The following is a 15,754-nucleotide window of genomic DNA, read 5'->3' as shown; positions in this document are numbered from 1 at the left end:
GTTGCATGCTGTGCCACGGCGTGCCTTGCGGAGTTTAACTCCATCTGACCCACCGTGCTCTTCGCCGGAGCACTCGCGAGATGCCTCTATTAACGGGCAGTGCGTTGTCGTGCAGACAGAGGTGTCTCTTGCCAGTATCTAAATGTAAGAATGGGTTTTTCCCTTTCTGGCAATAAAACAGGTGTTACGATGTTTAAAACACCAAACTGAATTTTTTTTTTGCAAGTAATAATGCCTGCATGAACCGCATATACTTGTGGTGAACATGCAAACAAAAAAAAACGTGCTCTGTTAGTACGTGCATTGTCTTTGAAACTGGTTGGTCCACACCAGAGACAGCTTTCTTTAGAGCCTCGTCTCAAACGGTGTTAGACCAGAGGACGCCAAAAGGCGCACAGCACAAGAGAGCACGTGCCCTCCGCCGTGCCCTCCGCCGTGCCCTCCGCCGTGCCCTCCGCCGTGCCCTCCGCCGTGCCCGTTGATGTTCTGCGTGTTGTTTGCGCCGCTGCAGGAGGGAGAACAGCAGCTGCGTGTGCCTGGACATGCAGGCGGTGGAAGCCGGCCGTAAGAGTGTGCGCGACCGGGAGGACATCGTCACTCACCGCATGCTCCAGGAGAACCTGTATCGACCGCCACGCAGGGTAGGGGTCGGGCAGCGTAATCACTCGGCGACGGGCGCCAAGGGGGGGCAGCCCCCCCCCCCCGGCCGCGCGATGAGCACCCCCCCCCCCCTTCTCGCGGAACGCACCGATCACCTGCTTATTGAGTTCCTGACACTGTTTGAGAGATTGCCGAGGCTCGACGAAGGGTTAAAGAAAGGGCCACTGAAAACACGCGCACGCCAGGGAGGTTTCTCAGGCCCCTGTGTGCGACGTGACGCCCGTCTCTCCGCCCGTCTCTCCGTCCGTCCGTCCGTCCGCATCGCCTGAGACGCGCCCCGTGTGCGCCACGGGTCGTGAATAAGAAATGAGCGTCGTCTTGCCCATGCGTCAGGTCAGCGTGCGGAAATGTCTGATTTTTTAAATTTACTTCCTTTAAAAATAAATTCCATATTTTTGCAAAGGTTGCATTGCGCATACGTTGGGCATCTTTCGCTCTGTAACTCAGCCAACCGTGCTGATCGGAGGCGCGGGGGAAGGACAACAAACTGAACACAATCAGTTCGAACGAAATCAATTTTCGATTTAAAGTACGAATTATATATCTGAGTCATTAATGCCGTGGCTTTAACATCGGTGGGAAAGTGTTGGCAAATTGGTTGGCGCCACTGTGCTGCTGCGAGCCCACCTTCCTGATTTTTATTCTCAGCAATGGCTCACATCAGTGGCGAGGGATATCTAAGCCAGTCCTGCCTCCATCCCCACTTCGCAACCTTGTCCTGAAATCTGGATCGTGCGCAAGGAATCGCGACGAGATGTATGTTTCTAATTACACAGGGAGACAGAAAGTGCAACACGTGGATCAGAGAACACAGACGAATTAGAGATGCGGCATCACTTTTTTTAAGTGGGCCAGGGCAGGATGCATCACAAAAAAAAAAACAGATGATGATTGATGGAGAAGATCAGTGATGGAATCGCAACCACAGAGGAGAATATGCCAGAGTGGACTGGCGCCATGGAGATAGGAGCGATTGAATTTGCTCCGATGCAGGAGCGAGATGGATTGAGGCGTCGCAGAATGGTGAGGAATGACGACACAGTGGGGACGCCCTCGTGCAGCAATGGATTGACACCAATGGATTGACACCAATGGATTGACACCAATGGATTGACACCAATGGATTGACACCAATGGATTGACACCAATGGATTGACACCAATGGATTGACACCAATGGATTGACACCAATGGATTGACACCATTGCTGCAGATGCTGATGGCGAAACGCACCGTATCCGCGACATTGAACGTCTCACTTTTGTTTCCCGCTCCTCCCCGTGCGTCGTGCTGTCCATGCCGTGGCGTGCGTGTGCGCGCGTGCGTCTGCGAGACGCAGCACAAGCACAAGTACGGTCGCTACACGCTGGCCGGTCAGAGCGAGCAGGATCGGCAGGAGACGGAGATATTCCAGAGGACCGTGCACAAGCACCTAAGCGCCTTTGCGAGCAGCCGGCACTGTGTGCATGGCAAGGCGAAGGCAAAGGGCTGCAAGAAGGTGACGTTAGCCCTAACCGTGTACGTGGCATGAACGCGTGGCGGCGCGGGGGGGGGTTTTGGTAGCACGCATGAGTGGCACGGTCTGCAGGGGATGCCGAGTTCGCACGGTGGAGATTTTAGAAGGGCAGAGCCGTCGGGCGTTCCGTGTTCCCCCGCCGCCAGTAATAGTATATTCGTATTCTTGGGTCTTTCGGTAAAGTCACGTAGATAGGTTCAAAGAAGATAACTAAAAATAACCAAAAAAAACTACGACATTTCGATCGCGACACAAGCGGTCGTCTTCAGGAAAGATAAAAGTATTTTTTGTTAATGTAGAACGAGAGCGATGTCCCCACGGAGTGGCCGCAACTTTGCGTAAATGCTCTAATTCCGGCCAGATTGAGGGGGGTACTGTCATTGCCCGGTTATCCTCCATGCACACGCAATGCTCCATCGCTCTTGTACATGTCAGTGTGTACGTGTTTTCGTACGCACGTGGGGAGCAGTCGTGTAGCGGTTACCGCAACCTGCGCTTCAAACCCGGCGACCTGAGTTTGAATCCCGATCGTGGCCAACACCAGTGACGATTATCTGAGCCAGTCCGGAGCCTCCCCTAGGTCTACTCGGCCTAAAACGAGTACCTGATGCGGTGTTTAAACATCAGCACTGGGGAGATGAAGGTGGCTGGGAGTGGTGTTGGCCACCCTCGTGTGCCGTGTTGGTCTCCGTTGGTGCAGCAATTGCTGCAGGAGTCTGTTGAGGCTATGCCGGGGATCTTTTGCCTTCGGTGTGTATGTAAGGCGTGTTAGTGTGTTCGTGACATTCGGAGTGCTTGCAGAAAGAGTATGTATGCTAAAATGAGCTTGTTGCAATGCATGTGTGGGTTGTGCACAATAGGTTATGGCTCGTGCTGGTAAATTATGGTTTTTACGCAAATGAAATCCACATGCAGAGCAACATTTGTACGGACGCTTAGTAAATGCTCGCACGAAAAAGCAAATGTGTCGGAAAGAAGTTGATGTATTTATTTCAGCGTGTGCTAAAAAATTATGCTATTAATCAATACAAACATTATTTTGCATTCTCCCTGCGGGTGAAGAAATGTATTTTAATAATTCATCGCGTAGTGTGCGTATTGGTATAAGCGCTGACACGTGTGTAATGCGGCACTCATTTAAGTAAGCCTGCTTGTCACACAGGCTCACGAAGGCCTGCATATTCAGAGAGCCATTTAACAGTGTGCGTGTCATTTTCAAGCAATAATCTGGATGCGTTTCAGTTGATAATGGCATGTTTAGGAATATTAAATTGGCTTGTATGTGTTTTACCTCAGGAAGATTTCTTGAGGTAAAGGACATTTTTTTAAACGTGCGTTTAGAATATATGGCTGCTATACATTTCCACATGATTAGTCATTTCGTTGAGTTATCATTTGTGGCTGGGTCGCTCCTGAAAAAAAAGCTTTATAGTTCAGTGGGCCCTACCTGGTAGAATAAAATAGTTTTGTTTAGTTTAAGACTCCTTAAGATGCATTCAGAATTGCAACAAGGCCCCATTCAATGATTTTATGTGGATATGGGGATCATCTCAAACTAATTTTTCTTTCAGAATTGTTCACGCTGTGACACTTTCATAATGCCCCCTAATGAGAATGTGCAACCTTTTCCGCGATGGAGATGGTCAATGGAGATTCATGGTGTCGTGTGCGTGGAATTCAAAAAATGTGTCTTGACAAAGAATCCATAAATTGAATCTACTCTATACACACACACATATACAGTTGACAAAGACCCCCCCCCTGATAAATAAAAGCATAACTCCTTGCAAATGGGGCAATCTATGCATGATGTGTGCATGAATCCTATTTACCCTGCTAGATTGAGTGTGTCATTTCTATCTGATAACCCGGCTCCCCTTAACAGGTCTATCGGCGTCGTGATGAAGCGTCAACAGTACCACAGTGAACGCTTTACTTTGACCTTGGGTTTGTCTTGCTCCGAGATTGGATCTGTGTAAGGATTTGGCGAAACTGTAGAGCGGGATGTGAAGATTGCGATTGTGCTCGTGGAAGTGTTTTTTTGTTTCTGTGTGTGGTTTTTTTTAAGGATTCGATGCCCACGACATCTCAGTTTTGTTTTCCCTCTTTCTTTCTTTTTTTCATTTTCTTTTCACTCAAATAGAAAGCGGGAGACAGAGTGGCCAATGGAAAGCCACCATCTACCAGGATGAAACATTCAGTCAGTTGGATAGACACAGGTCAGAGATGCATTCAAAATGCATACCCACCCACCCACGCACGCACGCACGCATGCACGCTCGTTCGCTGACACTCGTTTGTTCCCCATTGATTAGACTGCTGGGTAAGTTAATCGTACAACAGACTTACCACCGAGTTTGCACGATGACGATTGGTCTCAAGTCCCTTCAGCTGTCCACTCATTCCGTACTGGGGAATTATCAAAGAGCACCGCCATGCAGTGAAGCGTACATTAACGGCCCTGTGGTACGATGAGCAAGCGTGCAGTTGTTATCGCTCAAATCATACATTTGGAGCATACTTGCAACATATAAATATCTTTCTCTCTCTCTCTCTCTCTAGATAACCATGACAACGTAGATTTTTTTTCATCAATTAAATGTCGTGCATTCGTTCATTAAAACAAAATATGAATATGGTTGTCATCATGTCTCATTGCATAGAAGACAAACCCAGGTCGAGGCGTGCCATGTGGCATTGCTTGCTGTGGCACAATGGATGTATTGCTAACAGCTGGCGTTTTCATGACGATAATCGGTGTGCTTTTCTTTCCCGTGAAACAATTAGCAACTGTCAATGCAATTTTTGCTGGCGTTGCAACGCGGGGCACAAGCCCCTGAAACAAATGCACTCGCTCTATGGAATGGAGTAACATTGAATGAGAGGGAATTGCATGTTTTTGAGAAAATTATATTATCCAAAAAGGTATGCAGAGGTTAACATTAATGACCACGCTTCAGTACAGTAGCCCTCATTAAGATAATACCGAATGTATGATTATCATGCAAGGAGTTTCAAAGCAAGCCCAAAGGTATGTCGTAAATTAATTTAACACAATGTGACTCTCTTTAAGCCCCTAATTTCCATGTATGTGTATGGGGCAATTAAAATTGCGTTTTAATAAGTGTGATATTTTTCTCGCCGGTATTCTTAATGGCTTCTTCAATAAGACACTGCCTTAATTTGGCAAAGAATCTCGAGAGCTTTTCGTACCAGAATAGCTGTTCTGGATGGGAGGGCGCCAAAACAATATTGCTGATGAAAATGGCAGCAAAAAGAAGAAAATCACTTCCAAGAGGATGACCTACGCCGAGACAGCGATGAGATTGGCTCCCGCGCAGGAGTGAGATGGATTGTGGCGTCGGTGTGTCATGTAGGGATAGGGACAGCAAAGAGGGAGGGGGTGGGGAGGGGCCTCATCCAGCAGTGGATGGATCACGGCTGATGATGCTCAATGAAGTCTGCCTGGAATGGAGGCTCTGATTCTGGTAACGATGGCAGATGGGCGTTCAATTTGTATGTATGCTGCAAGCTGGGCTATGTGCGTCAGGGAGGTGCACCAACGGTGACCATTTTTATACCGACCATTAATTCACGTGCCACGTAAAATAAACACCGCAATAAACTGCTTCATTGGCTCGAGACAAGATGAGCAGAAGCGAGGACGAAATTATAAACTCTCTCTCTATATTGACGCACACGTGTGCGCCGTGTATATTACATCCATGTACAACGAAGGCAGAAACAAATAGGTTGCAATGCATACGTAGGTATTTAGAAAAATATGAAATGAAGTGTGAGATTGCGTGTACTGTAAGGTGGACACTAATTCATTGCTATCTGCTTTCGTAAGTATTCATGTGTGGTGAGTGAAACAACGTCAATGAGTATTATTTTTAAGATTGAAACGATATTATTTTAGTCAGGGTTGATGTTTACTTACCGCTAATTTCGTTAATATGTATTTGCTGTAGCAAAGTGTCCTCTTGGGGGCCATCTTAATAACACATTTTAAATTTGCGACTGTAGAACATCAAGACAACTACGCACATATATTTTCAGAAACATTCAGGTTCAGAAGATTAAAAATGTTGTTGCCCGGGCAGGTATTTCTGCGGTGCAGTTAGTCCGTCAGCAGGTCGCGTGAGCGGGTGGGCTAAGACGTCGTTGTTTTCCCACTCCTTCCACGGCATCTGTCCGGCGTGGAAGAGTAGACCAGATGCCCGAGAAGTGGGTCTATCAAGAACTTCCTTTGAGTGAAAAGTCATTCCGCCGGCAGTGGCCAGAGCAAGCAATTGCGGGGCCTGCGCCTTGACCATTTTTTTTGTTCCTCTGCGGCCATGCGTTTCACGGCCGTGCTCTTTTTGAAAAAAAATTTTCCCCGTGAGCCGTCCTCACATTTGGCTCCTAATTTATGGCCTTTCCAAAGAGCGGCCTTGGAAAACATGAGACGTGTACGGTTAGCTCTGGGAGCCGGAAGGGACAGGTGCGATGGCTCTGAAAGCTGTGAATAAGGGAGACCGGTGGGGTTATTTTGGTCCATTTTGGGGACCTTGCATGGTGGGAGTGATACCACCACACCTTTTATTACGTTTTTGTGTTTACTTCGCACAAAAACATCTACTTTTGTTCTGGATTTTAAACTTTTCTGCCTTATGATATCCGATACTTTTATATCGCGAATTTACATTTTTCGGTACAACGAGGAGCCGATGTCTTTCATTTCAGTTTGATTTATTTTTGTAGCAGGAGCGAACACCCTTAGAAATACATTTGTATCTTTTGAATGGAAGACTTAGTTAACCGTAACTGCAGACAACAGCAGCTTAATAAGATAATTTCGTCATGAGGCCTCCTTTGCCAGTACCAAAATACAATAATAGGGTTTTTCCCCTTGTGATGTTTACCCCCTAGCCCTCATTACTCTGATAGTGCGTTGTCTTTGAACTGTGCGCCTTTTGGCGTCATCTGGTCGAATACTGTATGAGACTAGGCTCGAAGGAAACTTTCTCTGGTGTGGACCAATCAGTTTCAAGGACAATGCATAAATTATCAGAGTGTTGTTTTTGGTTTGCATTTTGACTGCAGGTATTGTGGTTAATGCAAACGTGATTCCTTGCAAAAGGTTTAAGTTTTGTCACCAGAAAAAAAGGGGAAAAACCCTATTATTAAGATAATTTCGGGCTGGCAATACGAAAACAAAACTAGGTAACGCAATTTGACTGAATGGCTGTGAAGCTCGGCACAGCATTCCTTGTTTTCGTTGCATTGTGAAAATTAATCTATTTGATAGATAACGATTGTTTACTGTTTCCTCCTCCCCCCCAATAACTATATATTTTATGATTGCAAAGCCAAAATAAAAACCTGTCGATCGTGTGGTTTTCTCCAACAACACGACGGTGTGCTAAAGCAAAGGGTTCGTGGTGCCAAATCGTGGAAATTTTTCGACGATTTGACGCAAGTGCCACTAAAGCACCCCCTTTGTTATGGTCATTTAATTTCCATCATTTTATGCGCAGGTTACAAAATAAAAGTTACATCCTCGTTTTCGGGAATGAACAGCGGGGTGTGTGTGAGGACCTAATGCAGAATCGCTGTCTGTAGCAGTGGACTCGGAAGAGGACTCTGACGAAGATGAAGGAATCACGTTCGTGGCCAAAGGGTGCCACCAAATCCTGAAGGACATCAAAAACGGTGCGTCCCCTCTTGATACTGCCACTGTTTCGCTGTGACAGAACGACGACAAAACTGAACATGTAAAACCGTGACCTTAAAAAAATATAAAAGTGTATAATAGGCGATGTGTCAGGCAATGGTCCCTTCTTCTTTTCTCTGCATCTCTGGCCTGTGTGCTGTGAAGAGGGGCTATTTAACAAAAACATCTATTATTATTAATATTATATATTTTGAAAGGCCAGTGTTATTGATGAATGCATTGAGTTTTCATTTGTTATTTGCGCTGGTGTACCACTGCCCATGCAGTATCACCAAGTAATTTTTTCACTGTGACATATTTGTGAGATGGCTCTCACACGTCCGTGCTGCCTTTCCTCAAAATCATCATCAGTCATGGTCAATCCACTGCTGGATGAAGGCCTCCCCAAGCCATTGCCACAATCTTACGATGTAGTGATCTACCTAGCACCTGCATCCGAACTCATGTAATCGCCCCATTCCTTGGCTGCCTTTCTATTAAGAAAGTATTTGTTTTTATTCAATGAACATCAACATTAGTATTTTTTGTAACCGAGTAGGTAAACAAAAATGCGTGAACGATTTTGCAAAAAAGATGTAGAATCAATGCAATTTCTCCACTGTGCTTGCGTATTTACTGAAATCAGGTGCATTCGAATTTTATTATCGGTGTAATTTTTGCGCATTTTGTATTTTATTCGTGTTTTAATTATTTGCATAAAATGTAAGTTCCCCGGGTAGGGGGAAAACAATGGTTTTATGAATATGATTGCCGATCCAGCGGGGGGCAATAAAAACACTTTAAAATTAAAAGGGCTTGAAAAATCCCTAAAGCGTTTCATTACCTCGAAATATGCTTCAGTGTCCCCGTGTACAGTAAGTAATATACTTCCCAAGTAAATACCGCCCCACTTATGCAATTCATCATGTCATTGAAAATGTGAACATTAACTTTGAAAGGCCGTTGTTTACAATGCACGCCTGTGGATTGAACCACCAATATGTTTCATTTAAGCCGCTGCCCATCAGAGCCACGGTGAGACATTCACCACCCAGCAAACCTGGAACGTTGGGGTAATCGTTGGTCCAATGGTTCCAACCACATGTCAGCGTTGGCCCCGACGTTGCATGTTCACTGGGTTTGGTGCCCGAGGCAAGGTGCTATCCTCGCCCGCTCCTCTACCCTCCCCCCCACCACCAAATATCGTAGCCACCAAACCACCACTCGTTTCTTCCTCTTCAATAACCTGACCGATCCTTGCTGTATGGTCGCACTGCAGCCCATTGTATTACACAAAGTCTGTGGGTGGCACGCTGCATCAATATCTGGAACCCCACTACAAATAGAACTCAGGGGCTTTTCCGTTAAACCAATAATGCAACTTTAATTGATGCTCAGGTTGCAGCGGTGGCACAGTGCTTAGCAGACTGCGCGGTGACTTAGAATGTTTAGAATCATGCTTTTAGAGTTAGTTGGCTGCTATAAATTTGCGCATGATTCGCCACTTTGTTGGGCTATCATTTGTGACCAGGTCGCTTCTAAAAAGAGATATATAACTCAGTGGGCCTCATCTGGTAGATTAAAATCTTTTATAGTTCAGTTCCTGGCTGTGGCTAAGATCTGTGACAAATATGGTCAAACAAACTCCATGACTCAGATGGCGTGGGGAGAGGGCCTTCATCCCGCAGCGGATTGATACAAATCTGGACATTACATTACAATTGGTGCTCTCTCTCACCACCTCGTCTCACAGTCACCGTAAACAGACAAGGTGACAGCTTTGCTAACATTAAGGACATCTGATAAATAGCGTAATAAGACTCACCTTCTGCGGGCGGATGTGATGGAAGGAAGCCAGTCGTCTTCAGTAATATCCCAATGGTTGCAGCCCATAATGGTCCCGCCATGCTCTGCTCGAGCAGGCTATTTTACGCCAATGTCACGAGAGCTTTAAGCACCTGCTCACAGTCGTACATCACCCATGCCGTTGATTGAAAAGGGGGCTTTGCAAATATGGAGCTCAGATGCACGCAAGTGGCGTTTCTGTGACAGCGAGGGCGAGATGACCAAATCTACCAACAGACACCGTGAACGTGTGGGCGCTGCATGCAGCGATGGGGCTCGTGGGTGTGTGCAGGCGGTGCAACTCCACCGGCGGCACAGGCCGGAGGGGCGCAGGTGCCAGTCGATGAAGTGGGAATTTGGTTGGGGGGATAATTTTGTCAAGGAGGGCCATCATTTCATTCCATGAAGCAGGGCCCGTGGCAACGCACGCTGTGCCATTGGCTATATGCGTGCCGTTATTGCCAACACGCTGGACGCAGCACGGTAGTGGCCAAGACAGTTTAAATTAATGCGTTTGTATAGTGGCTAAAGCTATGTGGAATGGCAGTTAAATTTACGATCATCCGCAGCCGCCTAATGTATCTGTCGGGCGATCCCTCCCATTAAACACATTGAGAATGCAGTGTGTGTGTGTGACTGCGTATGTACAGAGCCTAATTTGTTTTGTTAGGAGGTGACCAATTGCATGGAGAGCCATGCCCCTTTCCAGCTTTGAACAATGCCAGTATCGAGACAACGAGATAATAATGTATAGTTTTAGCGTTGACATTGTTGCACAAGCACAGTTAACGAAACACACTGAATACGTACGTGAATGGCACTGCATTAAAATAAATAACTATTATTGGCGACGTTTTGGGCAGTGAATTTTTTTCATAGCACATGGCTGTGAAAGAGGACCATTACTCGATATTTTTTTTAATATATTTTTTTCTTTAAAGGCAATATTACGGAGGTGTATCTTAAACTGTGATTATGTAATCAAATTGATGCCAGGGGTTTCCAGTGCTGCTACACGTTAAAAAGTAGAATTTTACAGTGCAAAGCATGACATTTGCACATCCATAATGTGTCATTCCCTAATGTGTGTTTTTCTGTTTCAGTTATAATTCACGTAAATATTACTGCCATTGGAATGGTGGCAATGTGGTTAATGCACCGTTACATGAGCCAGGAAACATTAAGTGTGATTCCCTGTCACGGCTAACACCAGTGCCATCGGGTAGTGCCTAATGTCTGAAGTGGTACTTAGCATGCCCTCCACTTCACCAACCCGCAGTGACCAACGTGATCAAGTATGGTCAAACAACGACCCATAACCAAACAATCACCACGTGGGAGGAGGTCTTCCTCTGGCAGCAGATTGACCAATCGCTGTAAATGGGATATCAGGATCTGTGAGTCTGTGGACATTTCAAAACCTCATCTAAATCTTATCTACACACTTCCGTTTATTCAACTTATAACTAATTCAGCAAAATGGCTTTTAGTGTTTATTTGTATATTTAACCATGTCCTCGTTTTTATTGTGCCTTGTGCAGCATTTTGAGAATCTTTATGAAAGGCTTTTCATACATAGGGTTATCATACTATTTTATAAAAAAAAGTTTTGCTGACTGGCTTCCTACCTGGCTGCCTGGCTGGCCATGTGGACGGAACGGACGGGATGGACTGTCAGACGGTCACGTCCAACGGATGTGCAGGCAGCTATATTAGGAAAATGTTTCTCTGGATGGCTGGAGGGATGGACGGTCATGTCCAAGAGACACATGGGTTGCTAGTTGTTCTTTAAAAAAAAAAGATTTACTGGGCTGTGTCACATGAACCCTGAACAGGAAAAATGCCTAACCATTAACAACGAAATCGTACGTACTTAGGAAATGTCAGCTTCGTGTCATTTTTTGAATTTTCTGCCAAAAAAAGAGGAACAAAAATTCCAGTTTCCTGCATCCTCTCTCAATGTGCCATAAGCGTTAAAGGAGGTGTGCTCTAAGCAGCTATCCAGTAATAATTTTTGCAAGGGTATGAGACAGCTTTATAACATTCAAGACATTTGCAAGAAAAGGTTAAGGTATTTTTGAAAACGCAAGAGTGCATTTAAAACATGCAATTTCACATTTGCAGTACAACGTTCTGCATGAATTATGTTGCAAATGGATAACGCCAACGTTTTAGCAAAATGTAATCTAAATGCATCAGAGATGGAGTCGTGAGATTAGTTCATGTGTGGGAGAGAGATGGATTATGGCTTCCATTGCAGGACTGTGAGGGATTGCGATGCATCTGCAGGCCCTTCATCCAGCAGTGGACAGACCTTGGGTTATGACGACGATCCAATTTCTGAGCAATAGACCTCCAACACAACCAAATCTTTTCCCAAGTATCACCACATTAGAATTCTCAAGTGTAAATACCACGCCGTAATATTGTCATGATATTAACGATGTCGAAATAGTATTATTATTATTATTTCGTTGAATAAGCATTTAAGAATGCATTTCAATTCTACTGTGGTGCACAGGTGTGCAAGGCACGAGTTTCCATAGTTTATTTTTTACAAAAAGTCAAAGCATAGTGGCTGGTTGCATAATTTTTTGGCAGATTTCCATAAGAATAATGCGCGAGAAAATACTAAGATTCTCAGGGCAGAATTCACCGTGCATTTATCAAGACAACCAAGAGAGTTACGTGCGGTTATATTTTCCCGATAACAGTGAGTATTTATACATAAGCGTCTATAGGCTGCGTGCTTAAATGCCACAGGAAATCAAAATGCTCAGTTTTATCTCAACCATTCCGATGCCATGCTCCAGTCTAGCCGAGGGCACCCCCAGTGCCAGCTGCCCCCACGCAGCGCGAGGCGAACTCGGCAGCATCGCCCTGCACGCGCGGACGCCGTGGGGGTAGTCACACGCTCGGGCGCTGCGACACGGCCGTGCCTCGACCCACACGACTCACCACGTCGGCACGATGAACCCTGCCTAGGTTCGGTGCCCATGGCCGGCAGCCCCCGGGTGCAGCCGCCCTCTCCGCCGACGCTGTTTGAGCGGGAGCCGCCCTGGCGAGCGCCGGCCTCTCACGGGCAGCTCTCGCCCACGGCCGAAGCCGCCGCGGCCGCCGTGGTGTCGGAGAGCGCCGGCAAGACGGTGCCCGCCTGGCACCAGAGCTTCTCGTCCTCCATCGAGAGCCTCAACGGCGCCAAGCCGCCGCCGCCGCTAGCCGTCGGCCCTCGCCCAGACCCACGGGCGGTGCCGGCGCGTCCCGACGGCGACCCCGAGGACGAGGAGGGCGACGGCGCCGTGGAGCGGCAGGAGCGGCAGCCGCTGATGGCGCCCGAGGGCTGCCAGGCGCAGCGAGCGGCTGGCACGCACCAGTGGCGCTGCCGCCGCTCGCCGAGGACACGACGGGGCGGCCTGCCGGCGGTGCCGGCCACGGCGCCGGACAAGGCCGGCGGTGAGCGCGAGACGGTGCTGTGATCGACGCCACGGAGCCGACGGGAGGCGCTGGCGCCCGTGGGCTCCCCGCGGGAGCCGGGCACCGGCAGCGTGTTTGCGGTTTCACGTTTGCGGCGATTTCGGTTAATGGGCGACGTCGTGTAGAAGAGGGGCGGATTGAAAGCGCCGTGCGGTCGAGTATTGTTGTTTTTATTATTGATGTCTAGCAGAGTTTGCAGACTGAGTTATTAATTGCAGGAGCACAATGATAATTAATGTGTTGGGTCGCATTCGAAACTGTCAATATATGTTTGCAAAATTACTTTGTCACTGTAGTAGTACTTATGACACATTTCAAATCAAGATTGTAGTAATACTAATAATAACGCACATCGCTCTATCTGCTCCTGGATCAAATCTCCCCATGCCATTTTAGTCATGGAGGTTGTCTGATCACACTACGCCACGCTGGTTTGATGATGATGGGAGGCCAGGAGCAGTACATATACATATCACTCACCACTGATGTTAACCGTGGCCGGGAGTCAAACTCAGGTCACGAGGCTTATAGCATAGTTTGCCGCCCTCTTTATTTATAATACACGCACACACATAATAAACACACATACGCGTGTGTTTATATGAATGCAGTAAACATAAACACAGCATATGTTTTGCATCTGTATGCTATATATTCTGAATGCTCATAATGTATATATGTGTTTTAAAGAAAACGTATTTTGAAAAGGTTTCAGCCAATATGGTTATTACGTGATGCTTTTTCGAATATTACTTTAAAAGTAACTAGAGGTAAGGTTAACATTTACGTTTAGACAGTTCCGTGCGCAATGTATCACCTTTGAATGTACATTGTATTTGCTTTACGATAAATCCTGGCACCCTGTCGGTTCTCTTAACATAGTGCCTTAGCAATAAACTTACAATGTGACTCATGTTGTTCTCGTTACAATATTGTCATCGTGAACTACTCACTCGGCAATTCTCGTTTGTAGAATGCGCCGTGTGATGTTGCAGGTTCGGATGTTAACTGCGGGAATGGTCCGTTGATATCCGGTGACTCATATTCGTTGGGTCTTTCGGTAAAGTCACGGTAGATTGGTTCAAAGAAAGTAACAGAAAAAACAAAAAGAATGACGACCGCTTGCGTTGCGATCGAAACGTCAATTTTTTTGTATTTTCTTTGAACCGATCTACGTGACTTTAGCGAAAGACCCAATGAATATGAATTCCTGCAGTCACGAAAGCTTTAAGTCAAGATTTATCCGGTGACTCGTTCAACACGCTCTGAAGGTTTTTAAATTGTGGATTTCGTAAACGCACACATTGTGAAACTCCGCGATGGTAAATCTGTATTTTATTAAAAGCCCTGTTGTTTTTTTTCTTCCACATTCATCAATTTGCAGACAAAACAAACTCAGCGACGTACATTGGCATCCAGCCTGCCACAGCGTTCTGAAATATTTAATTGCACGTATTCGCTGTGCATCACACTTATTTTTTCATAATAATAGTGGTTTTTGAGTTAGATCGCGTAAGTATAAATGTGTCGTAACCCTCCACCACCTGACACAGCCAGTAAGGTGTGTTACGTAAACAAAACGCACCAATTAGTTACTACTTCAGCCCACTGGTGTGTTGGAGAGTAAATCCACAACATTTACAATTTGAGTACGACGTTTCGATGGTAATTACATCCAGCATCATCGGGCGATTTGCCAGAATAGTGAAGCAATCTCTTGCAAAACTCGATGGTTGTAGTTGACTGGGTATGGATGTTGAACTTTTGTTCGCACGGCCCGTAGCCATCCGTGCTAATTCGGCGGTGCGGGTAGGCGCATATGTCAAACGAAAACCTCGGGTTTTGTTTCTGGTCAAGAAACAACAACATTTATCTCAATCAATTGTGAGTCAATTTCAAAACAAAGGGTTAGCCGTTACCTAAGCACGAGCACATTGAACATGGAACCACACACACACACATTGCAGCTCTGTACCGCAATACGTTATCATTTAGAATAAAACCTCGGTGTGGTTGTGAAAATCGTTGTAACGGAACTGTCGGGGGCCAAGCGGGAGGTTGCTGACAGACGTAAAATAAAGTGAATGGCAAACGCAACGTCTGCTGGTGTTGTGGTCGTGCCAGAAACGAGAAAGCCACTGCCAGACTTGCCCATGTCTAATGACCGCTCGTCCCCGTCATCCATTCCCGGCTACGTTGAAAAAACTGATGACGACGACGACCCGTCATGCTGCGAGGCTGTACGGTACCCACAAGGTGGAAAGTCGACAGCACTTGGACAGGATGTCTGTACATGTATCATGTCCACCATTACAGCATTATAGTTAGGCAGCAGTTTGGGATAGGTCATTCATTCATTCATTTGGTGCCCATCATGCCAACTGAGAGAGATCAATGACGACCGTTAAGGTCATTAACAACAACAACCGCAATTCGGCACTAAGTGGCGGTGACGTCACCACGACGCTTGTGCCAAGCTATGTGCACCGTGAGGCCACGTGAAGTGTCGAACGCCCGCTGGCAGGAGGTCACGGGGCAGACCCAGGTGCCACAGGTCGACTG

At 46.4% G+C, this 15,754-nt stretch overlaps 1 protein-coding gene across 6 annotated transcripts in view; it reads left to right on the top strand.

The window, feature by feature from the left end:
- Window positions 1–15,289, top strand: part of LOC116944128 (sodium/hydrogen exchanger 3-like) — a 125,847-nt gene extending 110,558 nt beyond the window's left edge. For 2 of the 6 annotated variants that reach the window (XM_032957580.2, XM_032957578.2), the window contains 5 exons: window positions 512–641; window positions 1,999–2,157; window positions 4,319–4,394; window positions 7,783–7,872; window positions 12,704–15,289. In XM_032957580.2, coding sequence (XP_032813471.2) covers window positions 512–641; window positions 1,999–2,157; window positions 4,319–4,394; window positions 7,783–7,872; window positions 12,704–13,194 — 946 coding nt within the window. In that variant the 3' untranslated portion in view covers window positions 13,195–15,289. Of the gene's footprint in view, window positions 1–511; window positions 642–1,998; window positions 2,178–4,318; window positions 4,395–7,782; window positions 7,878–12,703 lie in introns of those variants that run through there. The other 4 variants (XR_012942355.1, XM_032957579.2, XM_032957581.2 and 1 more) reach the window with 4 other exon arrangements.
- Window positions 15,290–15,754: the final 465 nt, after the last annotated feature.

This window comes from Petromyzon marinus, chromosome 20 (assembly GCF_048934315.1).
Source record: "Petromyzon marinus isolate PM22_M1 ecotype Great Lakes invasive population chromosome 20, UKy_Petmar_22M1.pri1.0, whole genome shotgun sequence".
Taxonomy (NCBI): domain Eukaryota; kingdom Metazoa; phylum Chordata; class Hyperoartia; order Petromyzontiformes; family Petromyzontidae; genus Petromyzon; species Petromyzon marinus.
The sequence above is the reverse complement of the archived record's forward strand: the minus strand, read 5'-3'. Positions and strand labels throughout refer to the sequence as shown.